This window comes from Hermetia illucens, chromosome 4, assembly GCF_905115235.1.
Source record: "Hermetia illucens chromosome 4, iHerIll2.2.curated.20191125, whole genome shotgun sequence".
Lineage (NCBI taxonomy): Eukaryota > Metazoa > Arthropoda > Insecta > Diptera > Stratiomyidae > Hermetia > Hermetia illucens.
Genome location: NC_051852.1, coordinates 164,501,592 through 164,519,049, shown reverse-complemented (window position 1 = coordinate 164,519,049; position 17,458 = coordinate 164,501,592). Strand labels below are relative to the sequence as shown.

The window sequence follows — 17,458 nt, the reverse complement described above, 5'->3', positions numbered from 1 at the left end:
TCCTCCAACCAACTACATCATTGCCAAGCACGAGTTTCAGTTTAGGACATTGGGACAAGCAAAGGTGTACATTGGCTTGATGTTTTCAGTGTTTTGCGAGGAATTGTTTGCGGAAAAGCATGCGAACCAGGTTAAGTGAAGTTGTCAAATGCGTAGAGCAGCCGTTTGTAATCAAAATTAGCTGCGAAGAGCGTCTTGCCAAGGTAGGAATGGAATTAGATGAAGATTACATTTAGATAACTTTACCCTGGCTCATAGGAATGGAGAACGCGGGCGAGTCGAGCACAGACGACATATCAGAACAAATCCAAGATATCAAAATAGTGACCACTAATAATTTGGCTGAGGATTCACCTGTAAAAGAAGAAGCAACCGATTCGAAAGATTCAAACAAAGAATCTCCTTTCTACGATGATGCCAAGAAATATTGGTCAAAGGTGCCAGCAACTGTCGACGGCATGCTCGGAGGTTTTGGCGGTATAAGCTATCGCGATATCAAAGGCTCATCATCGTTTCTCAAAGACATATTTAAGATGAAACCAACTGTAGAAAGGCGAACGGCGGTCGATTGTGGTGCAGGTATTGGTCGTGTCACGAAATCGCTTCTATTCCCGCTGTTCCAAACGGTTGACATGGTTGAGCAGGACGAAAATTTCGCCAATTCCGCGCGCGAGTATTTGGGCGGGAATGCATCACAACTTGGCACCATATACAATATAGGACTACAGAATTTCACCCCAGAACCTGGGAAATATGATGTGATATGGTGCCAGTGGGTTTTAAGCCACTTAACCGACGAAGATCTGCAAGCATTTCTAGAGCGCGCGTCCGTAGGCCTCGCGAAAAATGGTGTAATTGTCCTTAAGGAGAATGTCACTTCGTCTGGAGAAATAGAGGTAGACACTACAGACTCGTCGATAACGAGGCCTTTGAGAAAGTTCCAAGATATTATACAGTCAGCAAATTTGCGGATCGTGAAGACAATTCGACAGACAGATCTCCCAAAGGGATTGTACCCAATCTACATGATGGCTCTGAGGCCGGTAAGGAAAAGCTAGTGTGTAACGTCAATTACCGTGGATAATCATCGATTTTAGGAAAACTCCCCAAAATTGACACGCGCTGTCTAGAAAACCCAAGAGAAATCTTGAAAAACATTAAACTGTTCGTGTCTGAATAAAACAAAATTTAAGCTAAAATCGTCAAAGTTTTATTTAACGTTGGTCTTACAATATATGGAATGATTATCACAATTCGTCATGTTTTGCAAATTCATCGCCGAGTTGAATATCAGCCTTGGGAAAAGCCCAGAAATATGAAGGAAAACCTCTGCTTTCGCGCTCTCGGATCACAAAGGCCGAGTACGAGGATATGCAGTTGCCTATGAAATAATTTGCGGTCCCCAGGACTGCGAGATCCAGGTGAGGATCATTCGTTTCCAGCTTGTGGATCGAGACGTCCACCTCTCTTAAGTCTCTCGTTAGATCCTCGATCATGTGATTGTTATCCGAAGCCACGAAGATTGACTTGATCTGATTCGTTGGGCTTTCCGACTTGACCTTTCTTATCAGCCGTTTCAATTGGTTCACTATAATGTTGCGGGACGGCATGCACAGCTCGTCATAGAGTTTTCCGTGTTCATTCTTATAACCTAAACATTGTGGCGACGCGAAGAGGTTCGTGCTCGACTTAACATGTTCACAAGCTCTCACCCAATCGATTCCGTTGCGCAGATGAACACCAATAAACGCCCCTTTCGGTAGTTTCGTCCTTATGAACTTCTCAGCCTTCGTGGCATACGTGTCGCTCCATTGAATATATTTTTGCAACTTACGATTTTCCGCTTGGACGGGAAAACTTCCAGGAGCTCCGGTGTAAGCGAGAACTGGCCAATCTTTCGGATTATAATTGTCTGCCCATTTTGAGGCGACGTCGCTATGGTGGACGTCGTAGTGCAATGGACCGAAGAATTCAGAGGCAACAAAATTAATGCGAAATGTATCCCAGAATGATCCAAATGGGTTCCCTTCCTTCGCATTACAATCCTTTTTGGTGTTCTTTGGGTCGAGGCTTTTGCGCTCCATGTAACAAAATGAGATTCGTTTGTGGAGAGGCCAAATTTTTCGGGCAGTTTCATTCATGAAATCTTCCATGGTAATAACACGATGATATTCCAGTATTGGCTCTACTTTGAAGTACTTATTAAAAGGCACCTGAAACCAGAAAGAAACTGAATTAGTATTAGAAATCATGGAGTGAATTGGTAAAGATGAGTAGTGGTGAAAGAATCAAATCAAATTCCAACGGAAGCAATGACTAAAATAGCAAATCTCTGATTATCTGCATTGGAAAGAGCGGAGGACCTAGTAGGGGATGTGTTCCGGGAAAGTAATGGTAAACCCAGCTCAAAGTTTTATGTGTTCCGTGCTAGTGGGTGAATGGCACAATGTGCAAATAATGTCGCGAAGGAAGCGTCTGCGGTACCTGGACACACCTCCCACAGGGGATTGACCTTATTTGGCAATGACGGACAATAATCACATCGAATACCAATTATAACCATATTTATGCAGCAAACTCCTATTATACAGGGTGCGGCAGCATAACTTCCTTTTTTAAAATGCGCGCCACTCAGTTAGTTGATGTCATAGCGGAGCGCTAGTGGTCTCGTTCAAGAGGGATACTGTAAAGTTTTGTCCCGACACGGTTCAGTCGCCATCATGCGTTGGAATAGTGAGGAGCGTGCCTTTGCCGTTGAGGTTTACTTTTCAAGCGGATGTTCGATTATTGCAACACAGCGTGCATTTCGGAATCGCTTTAATTTAGCCCCGTTGGCTCCCGTCCCAGACCGCAAATCAATTGTTACATGGCTCACTACATTCAGACAAACTGCAAGTGCGACAAAAGGAAGAACTGGTGTCCCTCGGCCCGTTAGATCACCTGAGAACATTGAAGCAGTGAGAGCGTCAATGTTGCGATCGCCACGGCGTTCTGCGCGCAAACACGCATCTGCCCTTGAACTATCCGATCGTTCTGTGAGAAGAATTCTTTGTGATGATCTTCATTTTCATCCCTATAAGATGGCGATAGTGCAGGAACGTTCAGAACGTGACTTCAATTCTCGGATGAACGCGTGTGAGTTTCTTCTTGATGTCGTTCCCGAGGGTGCTATTGTTTTTTTAGCGATGAAGCCCATTTTCATTTGTGTGGGTCGGTTAACAAACAAAACATGCGCTACTGGGCTGACACCAACCCTCGAGAATTGCATCAAAAGCCTTTGCATTCACCCAAAGTCACAGTGTGGTGTGCAATTTCCTCAGCTGGAATTATTGGTCCCTGGTTTTTTGAGGAAAATGAGGTTACAGTGACAGTGAATTCGGACCGGTATGTAAACATGCTACAGAATTTTTTTTCCCACGGCTAGAAAATTTGGATTTGGGGGACACTTGGTTCCAACAAGACGGTGCAACAGCACACACTTCAAGAGCATCGATGACTGTTTTGAGGGAACACTTTCCAAAGCGCCTTATCTCAATTAAAGGCGATTTGGAATGGCCGGCACGCTCTCCCGATCTGTCCCCTTGTGATTTTTTTCTATGGGGTTTTTTGAAATCCCGTGTTTATGTGAACCGTCCAAGAAGCCTACAAGATTTGAAGACCAACATCCAAGAAGAAATTGCCAACATAACACCTGCTATGCTAACAAGAGTCATGACAAACGCCAGAAATCGGTTTACGCAATGTATGGAGAATGGGGGACGTCACCTAACAGATTTGATCTTCAAAACAATGTAAATAAAAACTTTAGACATGTACCTACATTATAAAAAATAAATAAATATTTTCCGATGCATACAATAGTTTTTATTGAGTTTTGAAAAAAGGAAGTTATGCTGCCGCACCCTGTAGTTGTTTTTTAACGTCATTTCTCCATATTCAATTCTCTGTTTCCCATCCCGACTCAAAAGATAAAATGATTTCACTTTAAAACTTTTTCTTCTAATTGCATGCCACCAGATGCAAGTTGTCTAAAGATTCGATACGGGCAATAGAGAAATTCTTGTATATGTAAGTTTCTGGAAATGCGCAACGCGTACTGTCATTTAAACTTTTTTTTGTTGTCGCGCGGCAATTTTTGCAAGCGTGAAGGAAGGGTACCTGAAATGATGGCCGTTGTGGGCCAGTGAGAAATTTTAAGTTAATTGTGCAAAGCAAGTGGAGTCTCGGTGCAGGCCTTGAACGAGCAAGCCGACTCGGTGGCTAAGTGTTCGACTTTGATTTGTTGTGATGAAAAACGAATCGTTATGTGGCGAAACATCGTAAAGATGAGTTTTGCTCATAAATCTGATATCTTTTGCATCATACGATAGGCCGTCAGATTACTGAGTGAGCAGATTAAGCTAATGAGAGACTCTAAGGGGTATCCAAGTTGATCGGAAAATGGCTTTTGCCAAATACTTCAGCTAGGGACTGAGAGGTATGCCACAGCTCGTCTGTAGTCAACATTTGCTTTGTGTTTTCAACGTGGGGACATCAAAACAATATTCACGGTCCGCGCGGTTTCTATTAGCACTTACCACATCAACATGTCAGTAAAATTGCACGACCTCCATTAGAATAATTTGTTGATTAGACTAGTTATCGTGCCCGATATTTGTAGGGTTGTTGTAGAAGTTAAACAAGTAATTGTTTCCTTTTTTACAAAGCAATCTTCACCTTTCAAGCGATAATGAATTCAATATGTTAAAAGCACACGGAAATTGAAACACGTCAACGTCTCACCTTCATATTACTGATGTATTTCGTTTTATGTTTCTTTATTCTTAGTTGTCTCTCAATTTCGGAGAAGGATTCCAGATTTGACCTAATACTAGCACTAAGTGCGAAATGAGGAAATTCACCGAGAACGCCCGCGACATCGAGCAATTTTGCGGAATGATACAATTTTGATTGTGTGAGATAGGAGTCCAATTATCGCTGTGGTGCGCGGTTTTGATGCCACAAACTCCTAAAACCATGAATGCTGTATGAGAGTATGGAGGTAGAGTCCAACCGGCTCCGATCTTCTAAGCCAGCTCCTAGCATTCACAAAGGAAAGCAGCTCTCTCACCTTGCAGCTAGAATTCTCTCTGAGGTCCCTAAAGAATGGCTTACCTAATGTCCGTAGCCTGACTCTAGCTAGAGCTGAGCAGTTGAAAAGGAAGTGCTTGAAGGTTTCCCCCTCTTCTCCACAGTTTCGGCAATGCAAAATGTAGGGTATGTAGAGTCTGGCGGCATGGTCCTCAGCCATCTGTTCGACAAACGGCTGCCAGAGAAAACTCACATGTTTATCGTGCATTGCCTTTCAGTTTCATTCATCGGTCCGCTTTTGGTCTGATTCTGCCTCACTCAAAGGATTGAAAGATCGATCCTCAAGTTAAGCGAAGTCAGCTTACAATCTGTCTTACATACGGCTGCATGCAAGGAACTCGCCTTATTTTATACTTCCCCGAGAGACGCGATTCCAGCACCATCTTCACATGTCGCCGAAATTCGGACAGCAGTGCATCCTTCAAATCAACAATTCGAACATGAGTTTTTTGCAGAATTTCTAGGTACTTGAAGAAGTCTGTCTCCGTCATAGATTGCATGTGGGTTACCAATACTGTGTCCGATATGTGGCTTGAGATGACCCATCCGGATACCTTGGATCCAACTTTTGTCTAAACCGAATTCTATCCGAATACTACGGCTGGACCAAGGAGATTTATATGGGAGGAGTAACTGCCTAGGCAAGCTTTGAATTTTTATGGGACAAAAGAGATGACGTCTGCTGGGCAATCAAGATCGCAGTTGCGTTCTGCGCATCTTCAATGGTATTGTTGCATTTGTGATAGAAATTTTCCAGCTTGATGCCAAAATCAATCGTGGACGGCGGGGAACCAAATAATATGACAAAATGAAAAGGTAGATGACGGCTATTCAGATTCTCAACAATACGACTGGTTTAACGATTGGAAAATTCGACGAACAGCACCACATGATCACCACGCGGAGCTGCTGACTTCACGGTCTTAGCCACCGTGATCAACCACCCCGGCGTAATCTGTCAGGAACACACCATTTTTTAACTTTAAGAATAACAGAAAAGTTTATTTTTTGTTGTGGTACGCAAATATTTACTTTGCATGTGCATATTTGCAACATACATTGTGCGTATAAACTCCGCCATGCCCAAGCCCAGGTAAAGGAAAGGGCTTTGAGGCAACGTACTTTGTACTATCCTCAGTAAAACAGAAATAAAATGCTGAGATCAGGAAAAAAGATAAATAAAGTATAGTTGGAGTTATTCCACTATGATAAATCCTACCTGATCTCTCTTGGTGACAGGCGGACCAAGAAAATGCATCCAATGTCGTTAGAAACAACATGTTCCCATCGAGTAACAAGCCTCGGAAAAATGCCAGGGCGTCCACCTCCAGTCAACGCGGTAGGACGGACCCCTGTCCTGTCGAGAAATGGGTAAGGGGTTTTCACGCATGGACGACGTCAGGACGTAAGTAAATTAGTCCGAGCAAAACAAATACGTGACACCCTAACTGGAAAGACCAAGGAAGCAAGAGCCCTTCGGAAAAGGCGCGTTGATATCTGTGCTCTACAAGAAACCTGATGGTCTGGTGTCAAAACCTGCGACTTAGAACGCGAACGCGATAAAAATGGCTATAAACTTCTCTATTTTGGTAGCCCACACACACAATACGGTATTGGCAATGCCATCTCATAGGTTTTCCATGATGCCATTACAGAAGTCGAACGATTTGATGACCGACTGATGAAGCTCACCTCATCAGCTGATAACACTATTCTTCTATTCTTCACCGCGTACGCACCACAGACAGGTCGACTTGATGCCCAGAAAGATGCCTTCTGGCAAGGCACATCATCATTGCCGGCAACCTTAATGGTCATGTGAGTGAAAAGGCAGACAGAACCAGGTGCCATGGGGGAAAAGGGTTTGGAGCGCGCAATGAGGGTAGTGAGCATATAATCGATTTTGCGGATACCCATGACCTTGTATAATACTTATGAATACATGATTCATCAAGCAATTGTCTCATATTCCTACATTTTATAGTGGAAATAGTAAAACGCAAATCGACTATATTCTTATAAGACACCGACATTCTACCACCGTCACTGATTGCTAAGCGGTTCCCTATGAGACCATCACACCTCAACATACGCTAGACGGGGATTTAAAAGCCTCGCTATTGCATCCAGATCAGGCATTTGATAGAATCAAATGACAAAACCGATCACGACAAGCCGACCCCGCTTGTGAACGGGACAAAGGCTCAAAAAAGAAGAAGATGGTTTGTCGATATAAATATTCGTAAATAAAAGTGTACACTTACTGCAAAAACCGGTGCGTGGTTTTTAAGAGGAAGATTCTGCTCTGGTCTCCGCTCGGGTCGATTTCTTTGTCGCTGCTTCGTTGGTCTAATTCCGACCCGATGTTCCACCGCCACTCAGCTCGCTTGATAGACCCAGATTAAACATGTCTTTTGAAGACAAAACGGCGGGAGACGCGATCCCCCTGTGGTAGCGGTCGCAATCAGGGTGCCCTCCTTTGGGCGGTACAATCCGGCGACGTGGTTCCGCCAATACGAAGTAAAATTTGCGCCCGCACACAACGGATGCCACGTGCTTATCGGTCTCAATGAAGGGGGCTAGTCGCGAACATATTGGAGGACTGCCCCTACGACCGGCTAAAGGAGCAGCTCATACACCGGCTTTCGATAAGCGAATCTGAATCACTTGCTAAACGAGCCGACGCTGGGCGACCGCACCCCCAGTCAGCTGCTTCGAGAAATGAGGAGGCTGGGTGGAGGGTCCCCCCGGATACAGGAGTTTTAAAATCGTTACGTTTGCACCTATTAAGCCATACGCAAGCTACATGGAGCCCAAAGTCGACAAAAATTTATATAACGAACAGGGAAAAGAAGGAAACCATCCAAAAGACGTTGTCAACGATACTTCGAATCAAGCAGAAGCAAAAATACCCACCATGAATAAAAAGAGGGATGAACAGCACTTGGAGAAACCTTCAGGGAAGCATTACTCTCTGAAAATGGGGATGACGATAAAAAAAAAGGTTTTAGAAGAGAAGATGACCGCGGATCTAACCAAGGCATTGAAAATAGATATCCTTCTTGAGTTGTAGAAGTGTTAACTCTCTCTTGGGCGTCAGTTCGTGAGTCGCTGTTTGGACAGACGCGTCTTGATAATGACCTACATAACAATATCGCTTGCCACGTTATGGGATGGGGCTATATTGCGAGTCGCAAAGTTCAGGAAGGTGATCAAATTTACCTGAATTCTGAATGCGGACATCTTAAATGACGAGGGTCCGGTGGAGCTGGTCAGCAAGTTCGAGACTCAGACGTCTTAAAAGCAAGAAGTCGAAAGTAATCGGTTCTAAGCGAGCTCTTTAGATGATTACTGTTTCAAAGCGCTTGAAGTTAAAACGAGGAGTGTTATCTTGGCTTGTTTCAACTCAAATAGAAAAGGGTAATCCTCATAAACCTTTAGCATGAAAGATTAGCTGGTTCATGAAAAGTGTGCTAACTAAGGGGAATTGGCTAGTGAAGAAAGCCGGATTTGAGAACGTAGGAGGTAAGTTGGAGTACGGTGTTTTCTCCGGCAAACTAAAGATATGAATTTGTTTATTTATTTATTGAAGACAATGTGTGTCCAAAAAGCTGAGTGGTTAGAGTACGGAAGGTCGCGGTTCATATCTCACTGGCGGTAGTGGAATTTGTATAGTAATTTGACGCCGGATACCAGTCGGCTCAGCTGTGAATGAGTACCTGAGTCAAATTATGGTAATAATCTCGGGCCAGCGCAATGCTGACCGCGTTGACTCCGACAATGTACTATAGTGCACCGCTACAGTCTTGAATGAAATGTTCTAATGCACTTCAAGGCCCTGATCCAGGTCTTGAAGTGTGTTAGAACATGAATTGGATTGTTGCGCCAACAATTATTTAATGAAGACAATATACCGGAAGCAAATTTCTTATTACATATTGTCCTCAGAGGGAGGAGCAAGTAAATGACTTACCTTACGATTAAAACTATAGAAGGAGACAGAGGACCCAAAGCACCCAAGCTGTAGAGCGTAGTAGGACCGGCATAGCCTCGGGATTGGGGAGTGAAAGTAAATCTCGAGCTCCGGTAAGGGTACTTAAAAAATGTCCACACTACGTGTGTTATCAGAGGCGGTGCGGAAAGTAATATCCGAGTTGGCAGAACAGTCCATCAGGCAATTGCAGAGTTAGAAAAAGTACACATATCAAGGAAGGTGCGGCGTTGAAGCAGGGAGGGGGGATTTAGAAGATTTACGCTCGATTTTGGAGTTTGAACGAGGGAGCGGGGTGATGAGCGTCAGTTTTAATATACCGGGATGTTCAAGGAAATAAAGAGAGATGCCGCTCGGGAAGGTTGGAAAGGAAGAGATCGAGAGTGCGATCCAAGGAGTTTTCGGTAGTATTGAAATCCGGGGCAAAGCATGTGTTCACAAAGGCAGAAAATAGAAGGGCGAAGTTGTTAAAAGGATTCGGAAGGCTAGGATGACTTGGCCAGTGGAGCAAGGGGAGGTTAAGATCTCCGCACAGGAAAAAAGGAAGGGAGGGAAGGAAATCTGACAGTAAGGAGTTCAGTCAAACTGTCAAGCAATTCTTCATATAGGTGAGAAGGGCAAGCATAGAGGACTTATACACAAGATATAATGAACGGAAGGAAGCTGGGTGGAAAGGCACAAAAAGCAACACAGTCAAAAGAAGAGCCAGAGGAGGAGAGGGCGAGTTCGGTGGGGAGCGTATCTTTTATCGCAATTAGGACCCCACCGCCGGTAGACTTACGATGCCCCTGTTATAGCGGAAAGTGGAGTACCCTTGGGGAGCTAGGAGTTTAATATGGCATTATCCAGCCAGTTTTCGGAAATACAGATGGCATTGTGTTGCTGAGCCAGCACGTGTAAATTGAAGGCCCCCAGCTTGGTTCTTAAACCCCTAACATTCTGAATATTCGCCAAATCCCAAATTCAGACATTGCTAATAAATGATTTTATTTCGATTGATTTGGTGACATTAAAAATAAGGATAAGGCGCGCGAATGGTAATTTGTGGGACTATCTAGTGGCAAGCACCTATTTGATGTATGACGCACAGGTCGCACCACCCCATAATGGAAATGCAGACGCTAATCAATTACTGCAAATACCCAGAGCAAGGGGGTTGACTACCTTTTTGGATTTATTATTTAAACGTAATCTATCAATGTAGAAAATGTGCTCATATTGTTCCCAACGTACGACGATGAAATGTATGTATTATTGTGGAAAATTATATTACAACCCATATTTCCCGAATTAGAGCGTTGAACGCTAATCCTGACAATGGGGAGGGAATAAGTGCGCAAATAGTCTACTACATGGATTATTAAAGAGAGTGAAACCCCGATAATTACTATCTTTGTGAATGGTGGGTCGCGGTCACTATAGTCACCTTGGATACCCACTCCGGATCTATAAACCACGCTTCTGAGAATTATCGACAGCAGATATAACGTGCTACTTACCTGCATCGATTTTATTTCGCCTTTTCTATATTCAACCCAAGGTGGTAAGATAAGTGTTCTGTTAAGCGCCTTCGCGAAGGCCAGGGCTCCCAAGAGATGATCTGCTTGATTTCCGAACCGGCCTGCATCAAAATTGACTCGTAAAAATTTAAAAATGAATTAAATGAACAATAAATTAAAAGCTCACCCATGCAGGGACAATAAGCGATATACCCTGCAGGATCTGGATCGGTTACCACGCCTTGAATGCTCCCAACAGAGCTCAAAGCCAACACCAAAAATATGGAAAACAATCGCAACATTTTGGTGCGATTCAGTCAAAACTGCGCTACTTTTATAACTTATTACAGGCAATTTATGAACTACTTTCACTTTTATGTTTTCCTCTAATCACAATTTACTCTCGTTTTACCGGCACAGGCATGCGCGTGTTCATGAGCGCTAGCAAAGAGTTTTTGTTTACAAACGACAATGCCGGGAGACAAGTGACATTTTACAGATATATTGGATAAAGTTCGCGCCGAAGGATTTGAATATATCATTTAGATCAATTCTAGTGATTTCGCAATATTTTAAGGAGCCGGAAGGTGAGTATCATGGATAATGCATAGTCGCTGGGAGCACAGATTAATCTGCGGACAAAACAGAGGGCGGAAAAACCAGTTCTATTAGAACAGAACGAACTGTCGCCGGCCTGATGACAGCTGGCTGGGTCTCCAGCGAATCTAATAGGACAGTCGAGACACAATTGGCATTCATTCTGAGCATGAACCTTTTTAAAATTACCTTTGATGAGCGGAAAAAAAATGCAAAATTTGAGGGTTATTGGGGAAGAGTAAAAGTAATACGTAATTAGACCTGTTTCTGACAATTCACAAGAAAATTTTTATTGATAGGATTTAACTTAGATTAAGGAACCAACTAGGTTTTTTCCCTTATTCTGCAAATTTTGCATTTTTACAAGCTGAAACTACTTAACAACGGACTCAATTTCGCAATCGATGCGAAACCACGAATTGAAGACGTAGTTATCTACGCAGAAGGAGCCATTTGGCATCTAGACCCCGAAGCAAAGGAAATCGTCCGTAAAGAAGTGGGGCATATTCAGGACAAAAGGAAAAGAAAGAAAAACAAAAGTGAGAAAACATACAGATATGACCCGGTAATTAAGAAATTACGAGAAAAGGATGTTTTCCACACGAAAATCGACAAAGGAAACTCGAATTGAATAATGGGCAGAAATGAATAAAACAGGGATTTAGAAGTTGAGATATAATCCTCTCCCCGACTCAATAAAAAGAGTAGAAAAGGCTCTCACTGAAAGTAGGAAAATACTATGAAACATTGCAGACCTGAGGATGTCAAACCCGTCTTTACCGAGAATGAGTTTCCAGCCAAAAATCCATAAGCAAGGTAATGAGACACGAGAAATCATAGTGAACACCAACTCCCCAACCTATAAAATTGCAAAGTGGCTTATGAAAGAAATCAGCACCTTCGAAAATTACCATAGCAAGTATCCAGTAAAAAATAGCGTGAAGAAGCTTTCTGCACACAAAACCCTGGAGGAAAGCGACTATCTGGCATCATTTGATGTAAAAGCCTTATACCCGTGCATACCAACCGAAGAACCCATTGGTTTTGGTTCAACCGACAGGGTTGCCGCCCCGTCTTCCTCACCACCACCTCTGAGTAAGTACAAAGGCATACAGACAACTGAGGACTAAGCTAGGTTCTACCAAAGACAAATTAAAACAAGTTGGCAAACCAAAAGCTAAACGTTTCAGGTATAAAATGTTTTGTGTTTCCCTATGTGAGGAATGATGAGTACCTGACATGAATTTTTACACTATCAACCTAATTACCGCGGCCAGTTTTATTAATTTCGAGGGGTAGTTAACTGATTCTGTGTTTAATAATCGCGTCACGTCTTCCCTCAAAATTTTTAAACTTTCCCAAGGGTCCAAGGTTGTTGTTCGGTTTGTATGACGCCAGAGCTCAAGATTTTCCCGTTGAATAGTATGGCCTTCTTCGACTATATGCCCTGCAACTGATGATCTTATGCCCGACTTTTGTTTCTGGACACTACTTACCGCTTCCTTGATGTGTATCGTATTACAAACTACTAAGTATATCGTACTACAATCGCTGCACATTATTCGGTAGATTCCTCTTTTTTCCTCCACTGCCAAAGGGTCCTTGACGCTTCCCAGTAAATTCCGTAAGGTGTACGATCGATTACGACTTCCAATTGAGACTTTTTTATTCAATTCCTGATGTTCTTAAATAGGCAGGAATATGGGATACTTATCCACCTCGTTGTGACCTCCTTATGATGGGAGAATAGTGTTGTATAGGCATGCCTATTGTGTTACTTGATGTTCCTTATGAGCAGCTTCTCAACAGTCTGAGGATGATACCCATTCTTAATAGCGTTCACAGCCCCTTGATGCTGGACCGGACTAAATGGAGAGCAACTTACTCCCACTCTTGATGGTTCACGGACTCCTCTTTTTGGAGTTAACACCAAGAGTGGGAGTGAGTTGCTATCCATTTGATCCGGTCCGGTATCAAGTGAATGCGGACTTAGGGCTCCCAACTCCCTAAAAAAAGTTGTCTACCTCCGGCCAAGCTTTGGTCTGAACTGTAGGCGGATTTACGTTGATTATAATTTGCACCCGTATCGTGTTTTGCGAATCATAAAAGGGGGCGTATAACATCTGAAAGCCGTTTCGGTCACGCCGCTCTCAGGGCAGAAGTGAGGCAGCGTCTGAAGAGTTGCCTCTGCCCTGGTAAGAAACCGCAGCCGTTTTCGTCCCTCTGTTAATTTTGGAAACTTGGGTGTTAAACCCAAAAAGAGAAGTCCGTCGACCATCAAGAGTGGGAGTAAGTTGCTCTCCATTTGGTCCGGTCTGGCATTAAGTGGATGCGGACTTAGGACTCCCAAACTCCTAAAATAGTACAATTTTTAGTTTTAAATGTAAATATTTATTTCGGGAGCGACTTACTCCCTTCATCAGCTTACTTAGCTACTTAAGTAGCTTTGTACTGATGAAGGGGGAAAGTCGCTCGCGAAATATATATTTCCATTTAAAACTAAAAATTGTAGTTTGGAGAAAGCTACCCCTGGTCTATCAATTTTAGGCTAGACTACAAGGAGCAGACAAATATCTAATCTCCTAGATGATGAATCTTGTTAATAGAGGAGATGACCATGCCGATATCGTCTCTTCTAACAATCGCAAATACGTCGTCTACATACCTACACCATTCTCTAGGCATTATTCCCCACGAATCAATTTCTTCTTCGATTGATGACATGAACTTTCCAATGAGTAACGGCGAGAGGGGGTTCACCTTCGCTAATCCCGTGGAAGCTTTGTAGAATCTTTCCCGAAACGTAAAACAGTTTTCATTCATGCAAAGCCTGGCAAGGTTTGCTTAGATTCGAAATTCTCTTCTCAATTGTGAGAAGAAGCGACGCGATTATTAAATACAGATTCAGGTAACTGTCCCTGGAAATTAATAAGACTCGCCGCGGTAATTAACAGGTAAGTTTAATTGTTTCAAAATAAAATTAATTAGTAATTAGTGGATAAGTATAAAAGAATCTTATAATTGCAATTGTTTTTAGTAGCTTTGTACTGATAAAGAGGGTAAGCCGCTCCCGAAATATATATTTACGTTTACCAACCAAAAATAAAATGTAGTTTGGACGAAGCTCCCTATTGCCTATTAATTTTGGGCTGCGCTACAAGTAGCATACGAAAATCTAATCTCTTAGAAATAGACGTAGTTTAAGACAGATTAATTAATTAGGTATAAGCACAATTGTATCATCATCATCAACGGCGCAACAACCGGTATCCGGTCTAGGCCTGCCTTAATAAGGAACTCCAGACATCCCGGTTTTGCGCCGAGGTCCACCAATTCGATATCCTTAAAAGCTGTCTGGCGTCCTGACCCACGCCATCGCTCCATCTTAGGCAGGGTCTGCCTCGTCTTCTTTTTCTACCATAGATATTGCCCTTATAGACTTTCCGGGCGGGATCATCCTCATCCATACGGATTAAGTGACCCGCCCACCGTAACCTATTGAGCCGGATTTTGTCCACAATCGGACGGTCATGGCATCCCTCATAGATTTCCTGATTGTATAGGCTACGGAATCGTCCATCCTCATGTAGGGGGCCAAAAATTCTTCGGAGGATTCTTCTCTCCAACGCGGCCAAGAGTTCGCAATTTTTCTTGCTAAGAACCCAAGTTTCCGAGGAAAACATGAGGACTGGCAAGATCATTGTCTTGTATAGTAAGAGCTTTGACCCTATGGTGAGATGTTTCGAGCGGAACAGTCTTTGTAAGCTGAAATAGGCTCTGTTGGCTGACAACAACCGTGCGCGGATTTCATCATCGTAGTTGTTATCGGTTGTGATTTTCGACCCTAGATAGGAGAAATTGTCAACGGTCTCAAAGTTGTATTCTCCTATCCTTATTCTTCTTCGTGTTTGACCAGTGCTGTTTGATATTGTTGGTTGATTCGTCTTCGGTGCTGACGTTGCCACCATATATTTTGTCTTGCCTTCATTGATGTGCAGCCCAAGATCTCGCGCCAATCAACGCCTGCTCGATCTGGATGAAGGCAGTTTGTACATCTCGGGTGGTTCTTCCCATGACGTCGATATCGTCAGCATAGGCCAGTAGTTGGGTGGACTTGAAGAGGATCGTACCTTTTGCATTTACCTCAGCATCACGGATCACTTTCTCGAGGGCCAGGTTAAAGAGGACGCATGATAGCGCATCCCCTTGTCGTAGACCGTTGTTGATGTCGAATGGTCTTGAGAGTGATCCTGCTGCTTTTATCTGGCCTCGCACATTGGTCAGGGTCAGCCTAGTCAGTCTTATTAATTTCGTCGGGATACCGAATTCTCTCATGGCCGTGTACAGTTTTACCCTGGCTATGCTATCATAGGCGGCTTTAAAGTCGATGAACAGGTGGTGCAACTGTTGTCCATATTCCAACAGTTTTTCCATCGCCTGCCGCAGAGAGAAAATCTGATCTGTTGCTGATTTGCCTGGAGTGAAGCCTCTTTGGTATGGGCCAATGATGTTCTGGGCGTATGGGGCTATCCGGCCTAGCAAGATAGTGGAGAATATCTTATAGATGGTACTCAGCAACGTGATACCTCTATAATTGCTGCACTGTGTGATATCTCCCTTTTTATGTATGAGACAGATTATGCCTCATTGCCAATCGTCAGGCATTGATTCGCTGTCCCATACCTTGAGCACAAGTTGGTGAACCACTTGGTGTAGTTTAGTTTAGTTTAGTTAAATGGAGGGAGCCGCAGCTCCGAGCACTCAGGCCATTATTAGGCCCATTGTACTATCCCCGTAAGTTGCCTATTCAATGGCTTCCCGCCTACGGTGTTCGCAGGCTTTAGCGAATCTGAGAACATTCTCAAGAGGCAGAGAGTGTGCAGATTCTTCATTGAAGAAAACCTTGCCAAGGTGTCTTCATCTGAGATCTGAGGATGCCGGGCAGCTGCATAAAAAGTGCAGGGCTGTCTCCTCCTCCTCCTCACATTGGCTGCACACAGCCGAAACCATTACCCCAATCTTTTCCATATGGTAGTTTAAGGGGTAGTGTCCCGTCAAAAGCCCTACTAGGGTTTTCATGTCCGACTTCTTAAGGGACAACAAAAATGCCGTTCTAGTGGCCCTAGGCTCCTTCACAAGGATTTTCGCTTGCCGGCAAGAGTCCAAATTTCTCTACTCGGTTGCGTGAATCCTTGCAATTTCACCCTTCAGAGTAGACTTGACAGTAGATGGTCGGATTCCAAGAGCTGGTTCTGGCCCCACCATTGTGGATCCAGACCCTCGGCGAGCCAGTCTATCAGCCCCCTCATTACCGGCGATGTTAGAGTGCCCCGGCACCCACATCAGGAATGTTTCGTTCAGTCGGCCAAGTTTCAGCAGCACCTGATGACAACTCCACACCAACTGGCTTGATATGTTGTTGCCATTTAGTGCTGATAATGCCGCCCGAATGTCGGAACAGATTCTAATGGTGCGACCCCTCCATTTTTGTCGCAGACATTCTTCTACTGCCAATGAAATGGCATATATCTCCGCCTGGAATACGGTCGTCATTTTTCCGAGGGGTCGGGCCAGTTCTATAATCAGATTCTCCGAGAACACGCCTGCACCCGATCCATCTTCCGTGACTGACCCGTCGGTGGAGATTATTAGGTCTGTAATCTGAAAAGAGTCATGGCCACTTGTCGACCATTCTTCTCTTTCGGTAATTACGATAGTGTATGTCTTTTCAAAGACGAATCTGGAAACCATATGATCGGTCGGCATCAGGGCTACCGGATGTTTTTCAAGGAATTTCCATATAGACGCATGCCCGTTGGATTGGCCGCCTTTGCACGCCCCAATGGTATCGAGCCTATATGCGTCATTGGCTGCTTTCCGTTTCACCTCCAAGTGGATGGGGGGTAAATTTAGGATGGCTTCAAGTGCCGCAGTCGGCGTAGTACTCATTGCTCCAGTAATACTTAGGCAACCAAGTCTTTGAATCTGCGTTAGCAGCTTCCTGCTGTTAGCAAAGTTCAGTCTTGGCCACCAGACGATGCATGCATACATCAAAATGGGTTTTATTATGGATGTATACATCCAATATATCCGTTTAGGTGAAAGTCCCCAGGTCTTACCTATCGCATTCCTACAGCACCAGAGCAATCTGCAGGATTTCTGATATTGTTCCTGGATATGATGCTTCCACGTTAACTTGGAGTCGAAATGTACTCCTAAGTACTTGACTGTTTGTGCCAGC

At 43.8% G+C, this 17,458-nt stretch overlaps 2 protein-coding genes across 2 annotated transcripts; one reads left to right on the top strand and one right to left on the bottom strand.

The window, feature by feature from the left end:
• Positions 1–50: 50 nt before the first annotated feature.
• On the top strand, positions 51–1,193 carry LOC119653694 (N-terminal Xaa-Pro-Lys N-methyltransferase 1-B). The gene is made up of 2 exons (XM_038058564.1): positions 51–203; positions 259–1,193. The coding sequence occupies exon 2, from the start codon at positions 261–263 to the stop codon at positions 1,056–1,058; it is 798 nt and encodes a 265-aa protein (XP_037914492.1). The 5' UTR covers positions 51–203; positions 259–260; the 3' UTR covers positions 1,059–1,193.
• Positions 1,188–11,344, bottom strand: LOC119653693 (GDP-fucose protein O-fucosyltransferase 1). The gene is made up of 3 exons (XM_038058563.1): positions 10,808–11,344; positions 10,621–10,742; positions 1,188–2,213 (listed from the first exon to the last, which is right to left on the bottom strand). Exons 1-3 carry the CDS (start codon positions 10,920–10,922, stop codon positions 1,248–1,250), a joined length of 1,203 nt encoding a protein of 400 aa, XP_037914491.1. The 5' UTR covers positions 10,923–11,344; the 3' UTR covers positions 1,188–1,247.
• Positions 11,345–17,458: the final 6,114 nt, after the last annotated feature.